Genomic DNA, 24,206 nt, shown 5'->3' with positions numbered 1-24,206 from the left:
GTGTACATGTGTTTGAGAGAAGGAATGCTTTTGCCAGCCAAGTATAAATGCAAAATCTTCTTTTGTGAGTCTGAAGAGGTTGGGGTTTTTTTTTTATATGCCTGTTTTATTTATCCGTAAGATCCCTGGTCTGTGTGCTGTAACACTCATGCTGATGGTGTTCCCTGCTTAGACACAGTGCGTACCTCCTTTCTTTCCCCTCTTCAACAGCTTATTCAGAAAGGCTAATTTGATGAATGAAAGCAACAGTGTGATGTATTTCCATTCAGACTTATTTTAGTTTGTTTAGTAACTCCTGCAGTGCGCCCACTCCCCAGTAAAAAGGTTTATTACTGTGTCCGTTTAATAGTAGCTGAAAATTCTGAATGTCTAAAACATCGAGATTGATGCTTGACTTGGATTGTGGGCTTTTAAATAGAGAAGTGGTTAAGATTGCTGCATGCTTGTTTGATTTAGAACATGAATGCAGGTCCTATTACAGTGAAAATGTCCATTACATTTTTTATTATGTCCATAAATCTTATGCAGAAAATTCATTGTTGCTTTTTGCAAGCCTCTATTCACCTAATCAGCACTTTGCAAGGCTGGTAAATCTTGCAGAGAGCTGAGTCTGATCCAGTTACTTTTGTGTTTGATTTGTAGTTGTCTTAGTTCCAATCTGCATTCTCTCTCTCAGTGTAAAAAAGAGTTTGGAGAGTAAGGATGGGAGGGAATGACTGAACAACAATTACAGGCAGTAGTGATGGTTGCACAAACTGTGGCAGTCAACTATCTGCTACTTTGGTAAATAATCGAGTTTGTTAGAAATGGCTACCAAAATGATGAACAAGAAAAATTATTTGCGGAATTTTTCAATCTTAAGTTTTCTGACAAAACAATTGATTACAGTTGGCTTCTTACGCAGAATGTGAGCAAATCAAAGCTTTTCTTCCTCCAAAAAGAAAAAGAACTTAAAATTGAATGCTGAGACTGTGCATAGTGGAACTGCCAAATCTGCAGGAAGACAACGGTGAGGTTTGTCGTGTTGCATCAGTTCGGTGTTGATGAAGTAACCTCCTCACAATGGTGGTGGGTTTTTTTTAGCATCTCACGAAGTCATGCCTCTCTCGTTATAATTTTCCTTGGATTTTGAGGATCACGATTCCTACAGACAATGTCTTGAGGCTCTTCTGTATATAATCAGTTTTATTAAATTGTAGATCATAATTATTTCTAAGATGTGTTGAAGGTTGGCCTTCTTGACAACCTAGATGACAGGTTTATGTTTGTAAATTGTACCTTGTAATTCCAGGTACAAGATGATCTCGGAATTCACTTGGCCAAACCATGACCTCCCTTCAGACAAAGATGCTGTGAAGAAGCTCATAGAGTGTCATGGATTTCAGCACGATGTTGCTTATGGCAAGACCAAGATTTTCATCCGTACACCTCGAACTCTCTTCACCTTGGAGGATCTGCATGCCAAGATGCTTGTGAGGATTGTCCTCTTCCTACAGAAGGTAAAGCTTAGTTTACTGCATTAAAAACTCAATTCAAGTTCCTTAAAACACCTTTGCCTCTTTCTGAAGCTCACTTGCAAAATTGAGAAGTCTGCACAAATTCTAGAATATTGCAGTTTGATCACTGCTTAATTTTTTTTAAAGTTCTTTCAGTAGTGCTTTCTGTAGCTGCACTGAAATCTTGATGTGGTGTGATGTGATGTGCTGTCAGCTGTAGGACCGATAAGATTGTTGGTTACTGATTAAAAAACTTGCTCTTTCCTCAGTGAAAGCAGGCTACCTAGAAACTTAGAGGGACTTTTATGGATGAATGTATGAGAGTGATGCTCAATGGATGTTGAGACAGGCTCACATGCGTAAAAGTTTATTAGTGGATCCGTAGCTGATGGCGTACGTCAACTCTAATGGTAAAACTCTTGGGGGTGCAGGGAAAGGGGAAGACAAAGTGAGAAAAGAGACAGGGAAAACTTTCCCCAGAGGCCAGCTAGGAAGAGAAGGGACAGGATTCCCAAATGAACATCCTCTCAGAGCGTCCGTTCTGGTGTACAGCGTGTGGTCTCCCTCGTCATACTATTCCATTAATAATTACTGAGTTTTTGTCAGGACCTGTGCAAAATCCCAATTGTTTTTTCTTATGATACTGTTAGTGCTGACTGGAGCATACAAAGCCTGGGGACAGATGCTCATGCGTATTGGTTTATTAAGCTTTGAGCATCCATAATATGGAATCCCCTAATGTAAACCAAAAAACACAGCCGAGGGATAGAGAAAGAAGGGGTGATTTGCACGCTAGTGGCAATCACTTCCCATAAGAACCTGCTATAACATGCAATATTGGGGTTTGTAGGTGCAAGCCTAGGAGAGTTTACAGGGGAAAACACTGCTGTGGAGGCTCTGGAAAATACTGCCCGAGCAGCTTGGGTGAAAGGGTGACAGAGGGAAAGGCAGTCTGCAGAACAGAAAATCGAGGGCCCTTAGCATCGCAAAGGGTCAGACACCTAAGGCACTGTGCAGCACGACCCGTGCACTTGTCTTTTCTCTCTGAACATGGGAATTGAGCTCAAGATTGTTCTGGTTTTACCCTTAGGAGAAATAATTTTACATTTGCTGACTTCAGGGCAAACACATTCTCAGACTTTGCTCACAAAGGTACTCTTCTAAACCGTGGGAGTTTGTTGTGACTTGGCTAGCTCCTAAATTGTTTAAGTGCTTTTTGGGGCCACAACGACACAATAGAAGCTGGTTTTGTAACCTCAAAAGCAACATACACCGGAGGGGGGGGAAAATACAAGAGCTGGTTTTAGTACTTGCTGGAAACTGTGTTCTGTATGAGTGTGATCTGTCTAGCAAAGAGCAGCAACTTCTGAATTTTAAAACTGCAGAAATGATGGAACTGACTTTGTCCTAACAGAGACTGTTGACTCATTCAAGATTTTTAGAAATCTGTTTCTTAAAATGCGTTTTTTCTTTATCATTCTTGGAACTCGGGAAACAACAGAACTTCTGAAACCCCTTTTTGCCCATCAGAAAGAGAAACCGCTGACAGATGGGTATAAAAACTTCACCAAGAGAAAGCTTGCTCAAAAGCTATGCAGTTAACATAAGTTTGCACAAACTCTAAACCTGAGGGACTGAATCACTTTTGCTGAAGCGTAATGAGAGCCTGAAGGAAAAGTTATCCACCGCAAGCTTTAATAGTTTTGCGAAACACTTGCATTTCTTGTGTTTACAATGTGTTTGATCTGATTCCCTTTCTGGAAAGCAAAACAATTTGACCGATACGGAAGGAGAAAGTGTCAAGTCCAGGGTTGCATCTCTGTTGGTATTTGTTTATATTTAGTAAGGAATTCTGTAAGTTTTTTATGTGTATGTGATTAGTTTTTTTGGAAATGCAAAGCTTGGCCTGCTTAAAGGCTGCAGGACCTGCCTGGTTCTGAACTTTGTGGTTCAGTGTTTTCTTTCCTTTTTTTTAGCAGTGTTGTGCTTGCCCTGCTGATGAGCTTCACAACAGCTTTCTTGAACTACTTGTCATCTTCTTCCAGGTCTCTTCCTTGGAAATGGCAGCGCACTTTTCCAAAAGCTTATTCTGGCTTATTCTTTTGGAGTAAAATGGGGCTAGTCTTTGTGGCCCCTCTCGTACACCTCTGTTAGATTTTTCTGGATTATTAGTTGCTCTTCCACCATGCTCACTCTGGTTTCTCAGGAGGAGTTCCCCTGTCTGCAGCCACTTTTCTAAGCGTGTTGGTCGTCTTTGGTGTGTTCAGCGAGTTCACTGGGTCATGCTGTTAACCTGGGGTCTGTCTTTCTTCTCATAGTGGTCTGAGGCAAACTAATGAGTTCCTCATTGAATAAAGCTGCAGGGGGGACACGTTGCTCCCGGCTGACTCCGTTTTCATGTTAAAGGTCTGAGGAATTGAGAGGTGACCTTTTTTGAAACTGAAAGGTGCAGTTGCTGAAGAAATAATTTAAAAGACCCAGCTTGTCTGTGCTGTGGAAAACAGATGATGTCTCACTGCAAGGTGAGCACTGAAGCTCCTCCTTCAGAGAAAATCCATCCAACAGTGTGAGGCACAATGTTAACAGCAACATGTCAGTTTGGGTGAGTTTTCTGGCCTTTCCTTTAGATGGAAACTTCAGAAATATATAGTCTGGGCTGTGATCTGGACTGGGCTCAGCAACCTTGGAGGAGAGCTGGGCTAAAGATTTTGTTGCCTCTAGAAGGTAAGTTCCTGGTTAGGAATAATGAATCAACTCTCTGACTCCATGAGGGATTTTGCTATAGTGATTTTGTGCGGCATCGGGTGTGCTGAATTATATATAGAATAACTATAGTGCTTTTGGGGTTTCTCTTGTTGTGACAATCGGCAAAAGAGACGAAAGTTAAATTGCTGGTGCACGTTGTCCTATGGCTTCACAAACCTCTCTCTCTCCTCTGTTTTCTCCTCTCCCTGGCGTGGAGCGGGACTAATGTAAGTCTACATGGAGGCATCTTGCTCTTCTACCCAAAGTATTGAAATAGGACAGGTAGAGTCATCTTTTTGTTCTTTCTCTCTGAGAAATCTCTAGTGAGATTCTAATTTACCTAATAAAAGATTTGTGGGGAAAAGACAAGCTCCTTCTCAAGTGCTCAAGGTCCTGAAGACATTGAAGAAAACTGGACGGCCAAAGCTCCTTTTCTGTGACTGAATCCTGCTGTGGTTCACCTGTATGTCGGTTTATACTTACTGCATGTTCTTCAACCAAAGTGATGGAGAGGAGCTCTTTAGAGTCCTGGAACTTGCGACTAACGACAAGAAACACTAATGAATCAGTAAATGCATACTAAACAGCTTATCAACAAAAGAGCAGGTGTTGAGTTGATGTCTATAGGTATGTAATTAGATACCTTGCACAGTGTTAAATCTATCTGGAAAATGCTTGAATTTTTCTTCCATTTGCTGTATTTCTCTTATTTTACTGTTAGATCTCATTCTCAGCTCCGTATCAGATCACTTCTGTCTTCATGCACCAGCTGTGTTTTGCTGCCAGTAGATGGGGCAGTTGGAGACTGGCAGTGCTGAAAAAGGAACAATCAACACAATAAAAAATAAAATCAGAGTAAGGATCTGAAGAGGCCTTGTCTATGCTCTGGAAACATCAAGGCAATTTTCCCCTCTATCTTAATTTCTATACCCAACATGCTTTCAATTGTCCATTAAAAACTCACATGAAAATTTAATTCTTGGTCCTTTTTCCTTACTTTGATTTTACCTATAAGCATCAAAGGCTGAGTAAGGCAAACTGTGATTACATCTAAAAGGAAAGAGAGAGATTAACTTGATTATTTTTTTTTTTAAAATAATTGAGCCTTCTGTGGCATTGGAGTTCCTCAAATTTGAATTTAGGAAAAGGAAGAGACAACTAGAGATAAAACATGGTGTTGTGGCAATAGGCATTTGTGTGATTAAAAACTAAGGGAACATGTAAGGAGTAGCCTTAAAAGCAGCTGATCACAGGCTGGGATCCAATAACATTTTTCTTTGCACAGGAATGATTTTAAATGAAAGAAGAGTCTGCACTTAGCAGTTCTGTTTGTTGGTAGTTTTAAATGTACGTCTTCATTTCTAACGCTGTGTATTATGTGCTTTATTGCTCTCATACAAACAACAAGGCTTTCAAAAGGAGACTTGGTAATTATCTTAAGAGCTTTGTCATGTGAGTAACCCTCAACCCTTAAAATAATGCTGATTCCTTTGTTTAATGACAATAAGAATTTGCTACTTATGAGTTTGGTTAAATTGAATTAAAACTGACTTCCAGTTTAGGTAGATAATTTTACTTTATTTTGTTCCACATCTCCTGAATGTCTCCTCCTTTAGATTTATCTTCAACACTCCTTTTTCTTCTGTGATAAAATGTTAGTGAGATTCCAGGCTGTAATTTTACTTCAGACCAAACCAAGTCAGTAAGCAGATGTGATGTGATTTAACCGTGGCAACTTGCTGGCTCCAGGAGAATTTAGCAAGTGAGAGCTGTGTCTGGTATTAGAAAACCCATATGGCAGTGGAGACATCGCTGTGGGAGTCAACTGGAATGGTCATTTTAGAAGCACCAACTGAGAACATCACTGCTTTTTATGTGGCACAGTTGAGTTTATTTACTGTACCTGTGGTCTTGCCACCTATATGATTGTCTTCATGAATGCAAATGGAGCAGCAGTTAATAATAAAAATAAAATTTAAAAAAAAGCTACCATAAAACTCCGTTGCTTTTTCTGCCCTTGGAAACGTTCCCACATATTCATTAGCTTTGCAGAATAGTGCTTTGTTCAAGAAAAAAAGCCCAGCCAGCCAGCACGTGCGGTATGCAAAGATGATGTATCTTGTCAATATAATTTAGTGCACTATTTCAGTGTAATTTTATCAGACCAGTGCAGCTGCATATGGTAATCGCTTCACTAAATCTTTACTGCCTAACGCAGCGGAAGCAAGAATTGTCCTTGCATTGCAGCCCAGCACCTCCTCGGACAAAAATCCTTGTGCGCAGAAGCCCTCTGAGCCCAGGAGGCCAGTGCCGTGGAAGGAGGCAGTGCTGACCCCGCTGCACGCCGTGGGTACCCTAACACGTCCTCGTGGCACAGCCGATGGGCCTCTCCGTGCCCGTCCTCCGGCAGCATGCCGTGGGCGCCGGGGTTTGCCGAGGCTGCTTTGGGGAGAGCTGTCGCCCGCGGCTGCAATCACTATGGCAACATTTCCCCAACCCCGGTGGGGAAGAGCAGGAAAAGAGAATCACAGCTGACTTGTCATAATTTAATGTTTCACCTTCCCTTTCTTCTCCATCCCCGTGAGTCCTTGAAGCGTGGTGCGGTGAGAAGCATTAACCACAAAGGGAAGCTTTCACTCTTGACAAAGAAGGCGTTTTCATGTCAGATTATGAATGGGCAGGAATAATCTGATGAGGGCTTCGGTTCAGTGACCCAAATAAAAGGTGATGCAATCTGTTTGCCATCCGGACTAAAGGCATTTACCATCTTGAGGGAATGTGTTTGTGAAGTTTTGAATATAAGTGGAAATAGGTATATAATTACATGTGGATTTGTACCGTGAAGTGAGGCTTTAATCTTGAGAGGCTTCGGCAGGGAGAAGCTCTGAAAGGAGATGCTGTAGCTCCTTGCAAAGGAACAGCATGCGGTGCTGTGAAGGACCAAATAAAATGAAGAACTGGATGTATCCCCTGTGTTGACAGTGCCACTTGCCGGTTTGGCCAAGCTGATCTCTTAGCAGACTGATCTGACTGCTTCTCCCACGCTGCTTGCCTCCCTTGTGCTACTAACATCGCTTGGCTGAGCTCCATCAAGGCTCATCTTCCTTCAGATGGACATTCGTGCTGGTAAAAAGGAGAGTCGGGGACGTGCTCATGGGTGAAAGCAAAAAGGGGAGAATTGGATCCTACCCTTTCAGTAGCAGGCACAGTGGGGCACCTCAGTACTTGCTTATTATCTTTTTCCTCCTCCAGGAAATATTGTGAAAACATCCTTTGGTCTAAATAAATTTAAATACCCATTTATTCTTGAGCAAGGGTAGAGGAGAGAGGATACTGTGTATGTGCATCACTACTGAAAAATATGCTCCAGTGATATACAGATAACAGGGCAACTACCTGTTCCAGGACTCTTGTGTCCCAGCTTTGAGACTTTGAGCTTCATGGCTGTTAAAGTCGCCTGAAAACTTGGTTTGTGAACTCCCACGCATGTGGGGAAAAACAATAACAAAAAAACCGACCCCCAGACTCTTCCCCAAGCCTGTTGACAGCATCCCGGAAAATATATTTTGTGCTTTGGCGAGTGCATGAACAACTTCAGTAAGCCCGGTGAGAAGCAAAGGGCCCAGCAGCAGCGGCAGAGCAGGTAACTGCCTGATTCTCTAAATTCTTCATCTTGGTCTTCTGCTTTTTGCAGCGCTGCCTGTAAATTCTCCTAAATGCCGACTGCAAAGCCAGCTGCCGAGCCTGCAGTTAGATGTTAATGCTGCCCACTGCTCGCTCCATCCTGCTTGTTCAGGTTTCACTTTACTTGATTTCAGTTTGCAGAACATGTCGGAAGGACTTTAAAAAGAATCTCAATTGATTTCCCTAATGGATCAGAGAAATTGAGGAATGCCACGTCCCCATGTCCCTCTGGAAATCCCAGTCTCAAACGTGGCGCTTTTTTTCCCCTCTTGAGTGGGCTTCTTTCGGCAAACATCTCTGCAGTCCCTTGTTTGATAAGCAAACTTTTTGTAGTTCTCATCTTGTAAATTGAGTATTTCAGATTCTAACTCTGCCTTTCACAGTTTTGGGAAATTTTTGTTTTCGTGTTCATTCGTGGGTATCACAGACAAGTTGGGAAGATCAGATTCTGCAACCATTGTTACTGATGCTTCCTTGTTGTTTTCATGGAAGGGAATTATTTTTTGTTGTGCCTGAGCCTTTAATTTTTTAAACAATACCAATCTGCTGCCCCTCAAGGTATCTTTAAGCCTTGTTCAAATTGTAAAAATACCACCAGTGTGGTATAAATTTAAGTGCAAGCAAGCACAAATAGCATTCAGCAACATTAACTTGGGAAAGATCTTAATTTAACATGATGGTAAAAATGCCAGAATCACGTGAACTGTGCCTATAATAAGGTAGAGATGCCCAGACCATTTCTGTGTGTATCTCCTTTCCCAACAGGACACTGCAGTATAAATCACAATTCCTTTGAGGAGGTTTGCTGATCTTCTGTGGGGATGGGTAGCGAGTTATGGGGCTTTTGGGCAAAGATAAGCGTATAGTGATTGATTTGTGTTTGCTGAAATACTTCTGGATTTATTTATTTTCTTTTCCACCATGATTAAAACTGTCCTCCCTAGCTGAAACGCGTGTTTTAGTGGTGTTTGTGTCTTTTAGACAAAGGTAAGTAATATTTTCTAGGTCTTTGCATGGCTTTATTTTCGCTGTACCTGCTTTGCTCTAGAAAGGCTTGTTAACAGAACAGTGCTGTCACAACTTCAGAAACGTGAATGGAGTTTAATCCTCAGCTGCTTCGCTAAATAGATGTAGGTTTTAAACTGTAGCATCTGCTGTGCCGTGTCAGACTGAAGGTCCATCGGGACCACCGTCATGTCTCCACGAGTGACCGCAAGCTGATGCCTCAGGAGGACAGCAGCAGGGCAAGTGTGCATCGTACCTCTCCTTAATACTTTCCTGGTCCCTTCAGACCTTTGGACTTGGGATGATGTAAAGTTCTTTTTTATTCATTAACACCTGCTGGATTTCTCTTCCCTGAACTTGTCCTCAAACGTGTGCCACCAGCTTTTTAGGTGTTGTAGCTGCCTTTGGTGAGCTCAGCATGGAGAGATCTTGCTTTGTTTGGGTCCTTGCATCTGCCAGCTTCACTTGATACCCACCCATTCCTGTACCGACAAGGTAGGACTGCACTCAGGACTCTATGGACATCTGTCACATCCCCTCTCAGGCCTTTATTCCCACAGAGAAGTGTCCTAGCTTATTGAACTTCTCCATGTTTGGAGGCTATTCTATGCTTTTGGTTGTCCTTGCAGTCTTTACCAGCAATCAACATTAAGGATCATGAAATGACCTGTATTTTGATATCTTCACCATGAAAAAAACTCTACCTTGAATTTTCATGGGATGAGAGGAAGGTTCCTGCCTTCTTCTATTGGCAGCAGCCTTGTTCTGGTGATTGCAAACTTCTCTACTTCCCTTATGCAGGAGTTTGGCAATTCTCTTCATCTGTTCATATAAACTTATCTCCTTTCTCCCCACATCTTCCTTCCCTGCTCATTGCAGGATGCAGGAAATTCTGTAGAGTGCAACCAGGATGGAGTAACGGGTTGCTCTTTGTTAGGACAGTGGGGTGCTGCCAATAGAGCACTGCTAAGGGCACCAAACGGACGTAGCAACTCCTTCTGAGTAGGATGGTAAAGAGTTTTCTTGCATCTTTCAGGCTGAATAGCAACAACAGCAGCAGCTTAGGCTTGGCCTCGAAGGAAGACGAGTGCAGCAGCGTGACATTTGCTGCGGCCGTTGTTGAGCAGCAGAACAAGCTGCAGGAGAAACCCAAACCAGCTCTGTAAGGGCTCTGCATCCAGCACGTCGTGTGTACGTGCAGGAGTCTCACGGATGCAACTTGCTTATAACCACTGCTCCTTTGATAATTTTTATGTTTATTATTGGACATGCTCTTGTTAGGACAATCTAATTAATCTCCGAGTGGGACCCTTCTCTCTTTCTTAGCTTGCAGAATATTGTTTCTATTAAGCAAAGTGATAGAATGAACATTGTTCAGCTGACTCATGTGAAAAGAGAAAATAGCATTTAGTAAATTAAGCAGCTCTTCCCACTCGGTGTTTGTATGCTCTGTAATGTACTCTATTAGAATGGAGAGGCTTTGATATAAAACTGTTTGCCTCAAACCTTCTATAGGATCTGAATATACTTGAATTGGGAAAACGCAGATCACAAATTGTTTGTGCAAGTACCCGGTGGGTGCTGTGCGTGAATATTAGCCACTCCGTCATATCTGTGCTCTGCAAGGAGATGACCCCTTTCAAAAGCAATCAGGAATAGCACAATTAAAGCTTGCTTCAGATTTGAGTGTTTCTTCAAACTGCAATGCCTCAGAGGTCCCTGTGGCAGAACTGCGTGCCGCTTCTGTGCTCCACTATTGACTTAAATATTTAATAACCTTTCCTGTTTGAGATCCTTTAAAGCTATACGGGAAGGTTCATGCCTGTATGAATTTCTAGCTAGGTTTTGTTTTATTCTTTTCAGTTTGGATGCCTGGAGGGCAGCTTGTGGTAGGGCAGCATGAAATATTGATCACGAAACAGTTCCGGCTAGTGCGAAGGAGACCTGATGGGAGGAGGTGTGCTGTGTTACTGCAAGCATAAAATAGTTTTCCAAGGTTTAGTTAGTTGCAGAACCACTCAAAAATATAACACTGGTGTTTAATTTAGACAAGCTCGGTTTGTTTGCTGAATTCTGGGCATTTGTTTGCTTGCTCATATGTTTAGATTGCGTGCTGTGTGGGTTTTCTACGTTCGCAGAGATTGCAGCATCTAGGTCAAATCTAGATTATCCCTTTTTCCACGGAAGAGCTACAGACAAGGCGATGGCGGCATTCTGGGCCCACCCTGTCTGGTCTGCTGGTTTTCCCTGTGCTCTGCAGGGCCCATTTCATTGTTTTCCTTTCTTTCTTCCTTTTTATTTTCTTTTTTTTCATGGGAAATTCTGAGCTTGGAAGCATACTGCAGTCTGCAAACGAGCCTGTAACGCATAGATTGGTGTATAGGATTTATATTCTGCTAAGGTGATGGATTTGATCTGTGGGGTTTTTTTAATCTTAGAAAGTTTACTAGAAGCTCACTGGGGTTTTTAAGCTGATTCTAAAGGTATATCCAGAGCTCCTTTCCCATTCATTTGCATTTTAATTTATTAAATTTTAATCAAAAAACATGTGAATTAAACATACTTCAGAAAAGATGACAGTACTTCCCGTAAGATAAGACATGACTCTTGGTTTCCATGAGTGCTCTCTTTCTTTTTGTGCAAGTCCCAGTTTCAGAAGCTGCCAAAGCGGCTGCTGCACTGGGAGGAAGGGGACCACCGATGGGGTCACCGAGCACTCAGAGCTGTGCAGGAGGATCTCTCTTGGTCTGGAGCTTTTCATGGTCCCAGTGGTCCCTTCCCACCTTGCTGGCCATAACTGAAGGAGTAAAAGGGACTATAGTGAAGCAAACAACAAGGAATTATTTTTCACTGGGAACAACGGTAGAAATAAATACTCTTTGTAATGTTCATGAGTTTTGACTGAATTTCTTGTGTTGTGAAGACTTTGTTTTCCAATCTTTTCCTTTCTCTCTCTCCATCCTCCCAGCCCTTTAGTCATAATTTCACCTGCCCTCTTAATTTTTCTTCACCTGACCTTTAGGAGGACAAAGCATAGAGGAGAAGGCAGAGGTATTGAAAGAGGGTGAGGAGAGACCATGGGTGGGGACTGGATGGGGGAAATGTTGGTTGTGGTTTGGGCTTTTTATTTAAAGCCTAAAAACTCATTTTCTTTCCATTTTCAACATAACCGTAGTTATCTCTGCTCTTGAGTCCTTAATTTGCTCATGGTCCCCTTCCCTGCATACACACATCGCGGAGCCAACACATGCAGCTGGCTGTTCCCCTTCCTATGCCCTGCCCTGCCTTGTCTCCTTGGGCAGCTCTTCTTGTAGAGGACAATCTGTCCCATAGCATATCCTGCACGATGTCTCTTGCTCTTGCTTGTTCAGTAGGCACTGTGCTAAGTGATGATAAAGTTTGGAGTCTGCTCTTCAGTGCGTCACCTTGAAAATTGTCATCAAGCAAGCTTTTCTGTGGGCCTGGCTTCCTATGGGTTTGTCCTACGCTGCTGACACCCCAGAAAGATGACAATCGGTTTTCTCCTTGTGACCATTTCACTGCTGGTACTCTCCAGTCGTCTTCTTCATATCCTCCACTCCTTCCCTTGTGTCCTCCAGACATCTCCACCTTCTCATCCCCCTGGAATACTGTCAGATCCTTCTGGTATCCTCTACCTGTTTGGCTTGGCGTGCAGCCTTGTGTGGCTGTGCCTGGCTAGGAGCTTTGTCTGTGCTGGCTGGGATTTGGAGATTAAAGAAGGCAGATGGCTCCTGTGCTCATTCTGAAGCGTTTCCAGCAATGTCACTCTAATTTGAGACTTGCTCTACCCTGCTGTTGATTTTTCCTGAAAGATATATGGACTTGCCTCTTTGAGTCTTCTGTTCTTCTGTCGGATTTGGTTGAAACTGGCTGGTGATTCAGAAGATATCAGGGCAATCTCAGGAGGTCAGATGGGGACAGGATTATCTTTAGTCTCATTTCCATGGGAAACTGGGTTAACCAGAAGTGAAAGCCACAGAAAGGTGGCAAAGGAAGTATCATTTTATTCTTGCCTGTGGGAGGAATGATACAGGGCACTGCGATTGTTAGGCTCCTTCGCTCTGTCCTTGCAAGATTTGCTAAATACGAGCGCTGAAACTACCAGCTTGCTGGTGTTTAGCTTTGATTTAAGTTCAAGCTGAACGCTGCTCACTGGTTGTCAAGTTTCGGAAAGGTGATGCATGTGAGCTGTTGAATCCTTTCTGAACTATATATGAAAATGACTTGGACATTATCTTGTATACAGAGGGCAAAAAGAAAGAAGTAGAATCCTGGATGCACAGATCTTCTTTCCATTGGGTTCTTGGCATGCAAGTCTCCCGTATTTGGCCCTGGCTGTACCGTTGTCCTCCAGCATATAACAGAAAAATGGCTTTGCAACATGAGAATTTGTTAAATGCCATAAGCTTAGCTCTGGAAATTTGATTTTTTTAAATTTCGTTTTACAGTGCTGAATGTTCTTGAGTTATGAACTGGAGGTGAGGGGAAGAATTGAAAAGGTACATCGAAAGAGGTAGTGCTCTCCCAATATTCAAGCCTGAGAAAAGTGCGTGTTGGTAGGAAACACTCCAGCATCCTCCTTTGTCTTGTGTGTGGTTCTGACCCATTGCTCACAACTGCACGGTGCGGAGGATGCAAAGTGGCTGCCGAACAAGGAGTTTGTTGCTTTGACAGCCTCCTCTTATGTGTAGGTTTGAACGGTCCGTGTTTCTGGAAGAGCCTGCTAGACCATCAGGCAGTCAGCTTGCCTTGGCAGTTCAACATTACTGATGGACTGCTTTAAGCAGAAATGAGCCCTGTGGTTGAAAAGAAGAACACCGAGCCAGAAAAACAATTAATTTTTAAAATATTTGTACCCCGTTCCCTGGGAGAAATTTGTTCTTATCTTTGGCTTTCTCCTTCCTTTTGGAAGGTGTTGCCATTGTGGCTATTAGGAAGGTCCTTACTAGGAGTGAGGTTATCCAGTTATGACAACTTGATTTGAGGACATGCTTTTCATTAATAGTTTACTGCTTGCCTGTAGCCAAGGGGCATGCCTCGGCTGGATAATTGGATTTGGAAGGCTAGTGTTTGTAGCAATTGTGACACTTCTTGCTGCGAAGCCAATTTCTGCAGCGATGCAGCTGATACAACATCGGGGCAATCTGTTACAGCGCCTTTGTTCCATGGATGTCTGACTGGTGTGAAAAATAACCACAGCAAGAGACTTCCCTCAAGAGCATGCCTACTTCAAGCACAAGGAAGCGAAATCAAGACCTTGTTCTGTATCTATTCAAAATGTTTTGGGGAAAAACTGACAGAAGTGAAGCTCTACAAAGTCTTTAGCAGCTTATACAGATGTACCGTGCGTATTCGTTTCTTGAGATCCTTTATAACGTTCAGAAGGCTGTTTAGCTGCGACCTGGAACCCTTCGTTCCTCATTTCTCTTCTTATTAAATGAAAAAATGAGAAGTTGGCAGTAGGTTTTTACCCAGTGTATCTTGTTTACTGGCCATACATTCCTTGCAGGTACCTTTTGTGACGCTTCAGTCTGTGTTTAAATGTGTCAAGCAATCCAAGTCGTCTTCATGTCTTTTCAAAAATGGGCTCAAATTACTTTAGTACTTTCTAGATGCTCAATTATTTTATCCTAGTTCCTGATTCTTTCAAATTCGTACAGTTTTTGAATTTGATATGCCCTCAGACATGGAAATGCTGGGTTTAAATCAGTGTTACACACTTGGGGTGGAATCCAGGCCCTGTGCGAGTCGGTTTTAGCTTGTGACTTCAGGAAGCCCTGAGCTTCTCAGGAGCTCTGATGCCGTTTATATGGCAATGTTCTCGTATCTCTTTGCGATATGCAGGTTATGTAGAACTAAAACTAAATTATAACTCGAGTGTGCTAAAAGTGACTACTAAGAACAGCATATGTGATGCAGAGGATGCTGCTTTCCCTCAATCTGTCTAACAATTTCAAAGAATAAATAAGGACAGTGTTATATATTATTTTATATGCATGCAGTGTTGAGATTTTCAGTACCAGTCCAGTGTTCCTCATTTAACTCATATTTCGTCTTCCTGCCGGTTTCATTTGTCTGGTCAGTACAGCAGTGCTGGTTTTCTGCCACGGTTACAGGGACTGCTTTTGGTTCTTCCTGCTCTTACCTTCCCCTTCGCTGTCCCTGTCCTGCCTCGCTTCCCCAGCTCTTCCCTTTGACCGCTGAAATAGTCTCTATTCCCACACCTTCCTTAGGAGAGCGGCTCCTGGCAGGGGCTGGGCTCTGATGAGGAGCACGTTGCCTTCGATCACTTTGCATGTGTTGAGTTGTTCCCCTGGTTTCTTGCTTTGCTTCATTTTCCTACGCTTTGCCATCCTGGGATCATTTCTCTCCTCCTCTTTCTACCAACAATATACAACGTACAGTATAGAAGTGAGCTGGGCTCCATCTGCTTCTCAGCCGTGTGGGACTTAGCAGCTGCAGTTTGGCCTTCACCGTGATCCACAGGATGGCATAGGGTTTAGGGTGATTTCGTAGTGTTTCAAGGACCGGTTTCTGTCTTGGAATAAAATGTTGGAGGTTGTAGGCTTCCACGGTGAAATACAAGTTGAGGAATGGATTGGCTCAACCTTACCTCGGATGTTTGGACAGCGTTGCATAGGGTGCTGACTCTGTTCTGGTGTGCTAGAGCAGAAATGTACTTTATGGAGCATCAAACGCACCAGAGAAGTGGTGGGTGCTCAAGCATCTGCCCGGGCTCTGCCAGAGCTACGTGGGCCGTGTCTGTCGTGAACGGGAGATATCCCATGCGAGGACAGTGAGGCCAAAGGAGAAAGAGGAGGTGTTACTCTGACAGAGGTTAAAAGAAGAGAGTCCTCTGCTTTTGAGGGGTTCGAGACCCATGATCTCTATTTTCCTCTTTGAATTTTGAGTGTATAAAGAAGAGCAGCCCCTCACATCTGCTGTACTGCTCACTACATATAGCTTTTTTCAGCCACATATCGGGATGATCAGTAAAGCTGTCAAGAGAACCTTTGACATCGGCTTCATAAAGCGAATGTCATGTTGGAAATTGCCTCAGGTAATTAATTAATTCTTCTGTAAATAGAAGGCTTGATATGCATCAATGGTGCTATGGGATGTTTCTCAAGAGGGAAATAAACTCTTGAGCAGGGCCCGTAGCGAGCAGTGAAGCACTCTTCCTATGCAGGAGGCTCATTATCCTTCCAGTTTAATTCTAGAAGGGAACAAAAATACGATCTTCATCTTGGTGGATTATATTAGAGGGAGGAAAGTACAGCTGTTGACGAATCCCTCAGGGACCTGCATGTCAGCTTGAGAGCGTTCAGGTGAATACACATTTCTCTGGTTACAGGATAGAAACGGCCTGACCTGCCTAGCCCAGCGGAGTGTTGCCCTGCTTCGGGGTGCATGGGGTCTTCGAGTTAGGAGTTGGTGGCAATGTATGGTCACATCAGTGGTCTCCTTGCCCCAGGTCCTGGAGTGCCTCTTTGCATGGGGTGTCGGAAGGAGAAGTCCAGAACCTGGTGTGTTTTCTACCTGTGGTGCTTTCAAGGCACAAATAAGACTCTCGGCGAAGCTGGCCTCCCGTCCGGCAAGTTGGGAGGATATCATTTGTTTTGCATATTCACTTGCTCTTCAGCGCACGGCCAGAATAGCTATTCCTAAATACTATTTTCAAATCCATCTTTTTTTTCAATCGGAGTTAAAACTGTTTCTTTATACACTGGTAAACATGGTGGTTTTTCAGTGGTGTTTTGATTGTATTTGATTGGCACAGAGAAGTCACTTCCTTAGAATAAAACTAATATATTTATAGATTTCAGCAGTATAGGAGTATGGAAAGGAAAAAAAAAAAATCCTGCTTTTTATTGCTAAAACTATTTCTCCACTGGCTCTTAGGTTTGGAGGGGCACTTTGGCTCGCCTTCGCTATAAGAGGACAAAAGCTGCCCTCACGATACTCAAGTATTACCGCCGCTACAAAGTGAAGGCCTACATCCATGAGGTTGCCCGACGCTTTCACAATGTGAGGCTAATGAAGGATTATGGCAAGCACGTGCAATGGCCCACTCCTCCAAAAGTGCTGCGCCGGTTTGAAGAGGCACTCCAGACCATTTACCACAGGTACAAAGAAAACCTCTGGTCTTTTCAGTCTAACCTAGAGGAGTGAACAGCTACTGCTTGTGCCATAAAAGTTGAAAAAAATGACTGAAGAACATTAGCTGGACGTCATAGATGAAGATGTCAGTGGCTTTTGGTACCCTTAACCAGGCAAATAATTATTCTGTTTCAAAGATTCAGTCAGGATGGACATTGTATTTCCTTCCTTGGCCCTTTTCTGGTTGGTTTTAAAAGGAAAGGGCAGCTGCTGTTCGATGAGGGAGAAAAGAAAAGGAATCTTCTCGGCTTCCTCAAGACTTCTTCTAGTAAACCAGTATTTTCCTGCAGTAGAATAAGCAACGTTCCACTGTTCACCCATATTCTATGTGCCGAAGAGGTATTTTAGACCTCTGTTACAACCTCCTATCATCTAAAAACTAGTGAGTTTTTTCTCGGGGAAGTTATAGGCAAAGTAGTTACAATTCCAGTTTGAAAAGTGATGACTTCTGAAAGTTGCTGAACAAGAGAAATGTTGGCTGAATGGGGCCTCTGGAGATCTCCAGTCCAGCCATCTGCTTGAAGAGGGATATCCACCAGCACTAGATCAAATCAGCCTTGCTTTTTTCCCCAGCTGTCTCTTGAAAGCCATCCACAGCCTATCTGGGCAGAGAGTCCTGCTTTCAGAATAGGCTCAATTATCATAACTACAAAATTTTAGTTGCAAAAAGACTTTTCATAACATTAATCCTGGAGACCTGGTGTTGCTGCTGAAGGCTGGAGGGTGGCATGGAGTAATGGATGGGCTACCCTGCCCTGTTCCTTGTTACAGTTGGTTAGGTTTCAATTGTAGGGCCAAATTCAGCTATTAAAGGAGAATGGTGGTGTAAATGAGCCAAAAAATGGGCTTGCAAAAACTTTATTGCAAACAGATGTGCCAGTAGTTGACTTCTAGGATATCAGAGATGATATGTGACTTCAAAATGATAACTGACACTTCCAGCTTTATGAATGCAATGGAAGGACTTCTTTTTGCCTTGACATTTATAGTCTAGGGGTGTCCTTGTTGCGCTAATCTGGCAGAAGCCATCCTCATAGCGTGTGGTACAGACGGTGGAACTGATTCAGGTGTTTTGTGGCAGGTGGAGAGCAGGTGAACTCCTCCGGAGCGTCCCACCAGAAGTCCTACCTCAACTGAGGGCCAAGGTTGCTGCCATGGAAGTGCTGAAGGGTCACAGAGCTGATATTGGCCTACAAAGAGCATGGGAGGGGAATTACATCACCCTGGTGAGTACAAGTGAAGTGATCAATGCGATAGCTGGGGTGTAGGATGCTAAAAGGGTGGAAATTTGAAAAAGTGATGATTGGCTTCTTGGGAGGGAGAAGTACTTTGAAATTTCCTCTGTAAATGGGTTTATATAGTTTCACAATCTTTGACTTCTGCTGCACTAGGAGTGATTTTTCTGAATGCTAAGCCTGGCTTGAGCATCACAAGCAGCATTAAAAGATAATGAGTAGTGCCAGCTGGCTTTTCAAATGGCCAAAGCTAGGAAAGAAGTCAATGTAAAACTAAAATTCTAGATATAATGGCATGTTAAGAAATAGCATAAGATGAAAAGGAGCAAAGTGCTCTCTGGGCAAGTCGCATTGCTTCCTTTTACTCTGTCCTTCCCTAAAGCATTTTGTTTTGTTAAAGTGGTGGGGTTTTTTTCCGAAAACACATAAAACTCTAGATGCTCTGCCGCTCTTTGACGAGACAGGGACTGGAGGAAACCTTCAGACGAGCTGATGCAGCTGGCCAGCCATGACATAATGCAATTACTTTCTTCAGTAAAGCAAGAAGTGTTATGTGCCTGTCTTTGCTCTTTCAGAAACCAGATAACCCTCAGACCACGGGCTCTTTCGTCCCTGTTGCCAATGAGCTGAAACGGAAAGACAAGTACATGAACGTTCTCTTCTCCTGTCACGTCCGCAAGGTAACCAGCATGTGCATGGTCTGCAGACACACGGGCTGGGTGGGGAAACTTCTTGTGGTCAAGGTGAAACCTTGGGAAGCCAAAGGCGAGGAGGTAATCCTGGAGATACTTTAACAGGCGGCAGTTTAAAGCAGTCTGGTTTCAGGGAACAGTATCAGTGATTTTTTTGATGGATGTGTACCTTTGAACCTATTGCATCAAAGGGTGCTTGGTTTGAGTGGCTTCTGTGGCCTCTTTGTGTCGGAGGCATGGACAAATTCACTTGATTCTGTGTTGGGTCTGACTTTTTTCATAGCACAATGGGGTTTTTTTTGTAAATTGGTTGGAAGGTTTAAAAAACGAATTAGAAAAATGTGCTTGCTTGCATAATTTTTTATGGGTAGTTCGTAATGATCTAAATGATGCTGATTTTAAATGTCTGTCAGGAAAGGATATTTTGAATTCTACAAAACCAACGGACAAAAACAATTTCAATGGCAGGCCGGGGCTGCTGGTGTTCAAATGTTTTTAAGAAACAGTATCTTCTTTTTATTTCTAAAAATGTGCTGGTGCAGTTGGTGCCCACTTGCCAGAAGTGGAGCATGTGCATGATTATTGTTTATGATTCTACGAATATTATATTTAACAGTAACAACAAAATTCATTTTGCAGCATAAAATCTCACTTTGTAACAGAACTTCATTGCTAGTGGTAGTGAGTTATATTACTTATTCAACAGTGATTTGTGTATATAGAAATAGAAATCTCTTCTTGCTTTCCAAACAAAAATATTTCAGTGAAGTATTCTGTTGCTTTTAACATCTTCTCTTTTAAGAGCGTGGTTCGCTAGTTGAATGAGCAGTTTGAGTGAATATTGGTTTATATTGTTAGGATTAAAGGAAGATTGCGTGAGTCTGAATCCAAATCTCCTCCTTACAGTCTTGCAGCAGTTTGACTAAAAGCTCCGACACAGGAGAATTTCCCCCTGGCTTTTTTCACTTTAGGCTGAAACCAAACTAATTCCTCTTCTAATTCATTTAATGAGGTAGTTCCAAATTGTTGCTGTTTCTAGTTAAACTGGAATAATTGTAAAAATACAATATTCAGTTCTTAATGATGTGATTATAGGAATTGTTGTTTTGAATAGGAATCGAATGGCGGTGAGGGGAATTACTCAGGGTGTGTATGTATGATATATGTATACCTGGTGTGGGAGTTTAATTTTGCTCACTGTTACACAACTTTTAAGCTTTTAAGTCCTTATGTTTCTCTCGCTTGCTCCTGATTCAGCTCTAAAGGACAATCTCCCGTGCAAGCATAGGGGAGAGCAGGTTTTGGAAGCACAGATCCATACCTTATCCTGTTCAGTAATTGCAAACACAGAGCTCCTGCCTTTAGGCAAGTGTCTGAGCAGTTCTTTTTTGTTTGTGGTGTATGAAGAAATCCTTGAGCAGGCGAACAGACCTTGTTTCTATACATCCTGTTACTGGATTTACTTACTGGGAAAATCCATTTTCTGCTGGGGTTTGTTACATTGGTGTCCCAGCACTTCAATAATAAAAGCAGTCTGGGGATGGAATAGGTGTTACCTATGAGAAAATGGATTTCTTCCTGAGCCTGAAAGGTTACTTTCAGTCCTTTCAGGGATGAAGAAAGCTTTAGCTTACCGTGGGTGCTTAAAAAAAAAAGTAGCTCAGTTGAAGTCGGAAAATACTGCAGAGACTGTGAGGTTATAGACTTGCAGTCTTGTGGTTTTTAAATGATCTTGTAACTTTTTTGATCTTTTTAAAGGTTAAAATGTTGGTCACTTTCTTCTATCAGAGAGGTCAGGCTTAATCCTCCACTTGTCTGCTTAGTTAGGGATACCTGTGCGTGGCTTTTGAAATCATCGGTAAAGGAAGCACATGTAGGCACAGCGACAGCGGGGCTAAGGTAAGACAAGCTGATACACAAAGCCATGGGTGATGGGTCAGCTGGCATGGGGGAAACTGCTACTCATCCACAGCCTGGCTGTGCCCAGGTCTTTGAAGTCATTAATACTTTTTCTGGTCTTCATTCTTAAGGATCTGTGTTTTCTGGACAGAAAAATGTAGCTAAATTTAGTGAAAACACAGCATCACCTTTAGGAAAATGATGGCCTTAAAGAAGCAAATAGGAGCACGTCTCCTCCAACAAGTGGGTAAAACCATTTCAGCATTGCCATTGAGGACAAGAAAGCAACTTTGTAGGATCAACAATGTGTGTAAACCTGGCAATTTCAGTACATCTCCATGTTTAAACTCAAAAGCAAATGACCCCTTGCAAATCCATACCTGGATGTAATATCTCTGAGTGAACCATTTGTATTCCTTCTTGTATGGACAAGAAATGTCCAGGCAAGCCTGAAGTGAACAAAGGAGAGAAGGCAAACAATCCTGAGCTTCAAAAGCTAACAAGACAAAGATTTGACATTTCAAGATTTAGCATATCGCTTTTCAACCAATGCACTCCTTTAGGTAATCTATTATGCCTTAAATTTGAACGTCGGATTTGGAGACTAAGCAACAGTGCAAACCGTTGTAAAGCCTGTAAGCGACGCCGTGCTTCGACTACAAGAGCACAGCCTTTACCCTGAAAACAGCATTAGCCTTCTTTTACTCAAACCAGTTTATATCCTAAGCTGTCCTTTTAAAACAAAGGTATTTCTCTTGTCAAAAATACAAGCTGTAGCATTCTGCCTCTTACCCAAAAAGAAATGGCAATCTGAGGGTCAGCCTTCAGTGCTATGCAGCAGGGGGAATTTCTTCTGATTGCTACATTCTTTCCTTTTCTTTTTAAAAAAAAAAAATAAATAAAATCCTAAAGTTTCTTCCTTTTAGCCTTAACCTTCTTCGACTTCCCCGTGTCATACCAAATGTTATTTGCACAAGTGTGGCACTTGGTGTTGGCACGTGCAGGCTGTCTTGGTGGTCAGAGTGTTTGAAAGGGAGCGACTTTCACTGCAGGGAGGTTTGACAAATTTCTTCTGCTAAACCTGGTTTGTTGGGGATTTGTAAATTGGCTATTTGTTTCTCAGCTGAAATTTGGTTCACGCGAAGCTTCAGCAGGGGACTGAAGAGTGGGCTATAGAAATGAAAATGTAATTCATTATCAGGTGATTTCATTGCTTCCCTTAAATGATACTCTTTAACAAAGCATCGGTCCACAGAATAAGGTTGCTCAAGTTCATTTGTGGTATATTTTCATGATTCAGCTTATTTGAGGATTCTTGAGCAAAAAATGTGCTCTTACTGCTGGTCCCTTAGGCAGGCAGGAAGGTGTTGCTGGTAACGAGAGAGCACTTCAGTAAGTTCAGGCGAATGTTTTATTTCTGGAGCAGCATCAGACTTCCTTTGTGGCTTTCAGTAAGGTACCAAATCATCACACCACACGTGAAGTAGTTCTTGTATGTCAACCAGCAACGTTAGGTGTCTGCTCTTTAAGATTTTCAGATAATTGCAGTCTAATACGCTTCTTTCTTTGAAAAGAAAAGACATTAAAAGCATAAGTACTGGGCAATTTGAATAGACACAAGTTAAGCCTGCAGTTCATGTTTATGTATAGAACATAACTTATGACCTGCAAGATATTTGTTAACCATTAAATTCTTTGAGACAGATTTATTTTTTTCAGCTGATGATTGACGTTGTTCTAGTGAAGTCAAGGAAGTAATACTGACTCTTTGCCAGCCAGGGAACTGCTCCTGAAGTGTTGATAACTGCCAGTAAAGTTTGCTTTAGCTGGAGTGCATGAGGTCTTAATTTCAACAGCTTGAAATGAATAATAACGGGTGAATCCGTTTGGACTGAAGCTTATATAGCTCTTTTTGTAGAAGGTTTGTGAAGAGACTTTGAAGTCTCGCTGATGGGAGGTGCATGTGCTTGCTTTCTCGCAATAGGTATAGGTGGAAGCAGGTCATTTCTGCCTATGGAAAAATACATCTTTTCTGAGCATTGTGGTGCTCTTCTTTTCTTTTTTTTTTATTAATTAAAGGAAATTTTCAAGTTTTTTTGCCTTGGGAAACCAAATGCGTATTTCATGCATACCACCAGATTTTGTTGGATCACCTAGGAAACAACAGTTTCTCCTTTTTTTTTTTTAAGATCGAGCTTTTCTTCCCACTTTCTCCTTTGTCATTTGTGGCACCAAGCTCCCTTGAGAGGACCATCTCTTCCAAAGCCCAGTGCCCTACGGTGTCTAGAGGTCCCTAGCAGAGACCTGAAAAGCTTATTTAGAGGTTTTTCTGCTGTAGGCTAGACCTTCATTTTTCCCCATAAGCTAGTCAAGAAGCTAAATTAAGACAGATTCGCATTTGGATCAACAAAGATATAAATAAAAAATGCCCAGAAGGTGCAGAGAACACAATGCTAGGAAGGGCTGTTCTCTGGGAGGGTATAAGCTGTATCTGAGAACATAAGGCCTGTCTCTACTCCTACAAAATCAAAAGAATAATGGCATTTGCAATGGTGCTGGCATTTGTCTGAATCTCTTCTGTGCATGCTTCCCAATGTGACAGTTTATTTCTAAAAACACAGCATGTATTATTTACATAAATATGCCATAGATGTATGAGACACCTGAAGCAACGCGATTGCTTGGAAGGAGCTGAAAAGGACATGAGTTGTAGAGCAGTGAAAATTTGGTTCTGAGGTGAGATAAGCTGCTGGACTTCCCCTTCAGTACATCTCTTTAGCTGTTCAGCTGAATTTATTGTTCAGTGTGAACACTGATAACAGTGGGTAACCACAGGAAAGAAGTGGAATTTAAAACATGCTTGTAGAACTACAACTACTGCCTTCAGCGCTGGGGTCCTCAGCGCAAGGAGAACGTGGACCTGTTGGAGCGAGTCCAGAGGAGGCCACGAAGATGATCCGAGGGCTGGAGCACCTCTGCTGTGAGGACAGGCTGAGAGAGATGGGGTTGTTCAGCCTGGAGAAGAGAAGGCTCCAGGCAGACCTTACAGCAGCCTTCCAGTACCTAAAGCGGCCGACAAGAAAGCTGGGGAGGGACTTTTGACAAGGGCCTGGAGTGACAGGACAAGGGACAATGGCTTTGAACTGGAAGACCGAAGATTTAGATGAGAGATCAGGAAGAAATTCTTCCCGGTGAGGGTGGTGAGGCAGTGGCAGAGGTTGCCCAGAGAAGCTGTGGCTGCCCCATCCCTGGAAGTGTTCAAGACCAGG

At 42.6% G+C, this 24,206-nt stretch overlaps 1 protein-coding gene across 1 annotated transcript in view; it reads left to right on the top strand.

Moving 5' to 3' along the window:
* Positions 1-1,291: 1,291 nt before the first annotated feature.
* LOC104162923 (unconventional myosin-Id-like) overlaps positions 1,292-24,206 on the top strand; it is a gene marked incomplete at both ends in the record, with an annotated part of 32,861 nt that continues 9,946 nt past the window's right edge. The window contains 4 exons of the mRNA XM_009701770.1: positions 1,292-1,499; positions 16,854-17,077; positions 18,193-18,337; positions 18,922-19,119. Of these exons, the coding sequence (XP_009700072.1) occupies positions 1,292-1,499; positions 16,854-17,077; positions 18,193-18,337; positions 18,922-19,119 (775 nt within the window). The remainder of the gene's footprint in view (positions 1,500-16,853; positions 17,078-18,192; positions 18,338-18,921; positions 19,120-24,206) is intronic.

This window comes from Cariama cristata, unplaced genomic scaffold (assembly GCF_000690535.1).
Source record: "Cariama cristata isolate BGI_N322 unplaced genomic scaffold, ASM69053v1 scaffold12830, whole genome shotgun sequence".
In the NCBI taxonomy this organism is placed as follows: Eukaryota; Metazoa; Chordata; class Aves; order Cariamiformes; family Cariamidae; genus Cariama; species Cariama cristata.
Note: the sequence above shows the minus strand (reverse complement) of the source record. Positions and strands in the feature narration are given on the sequence as shown.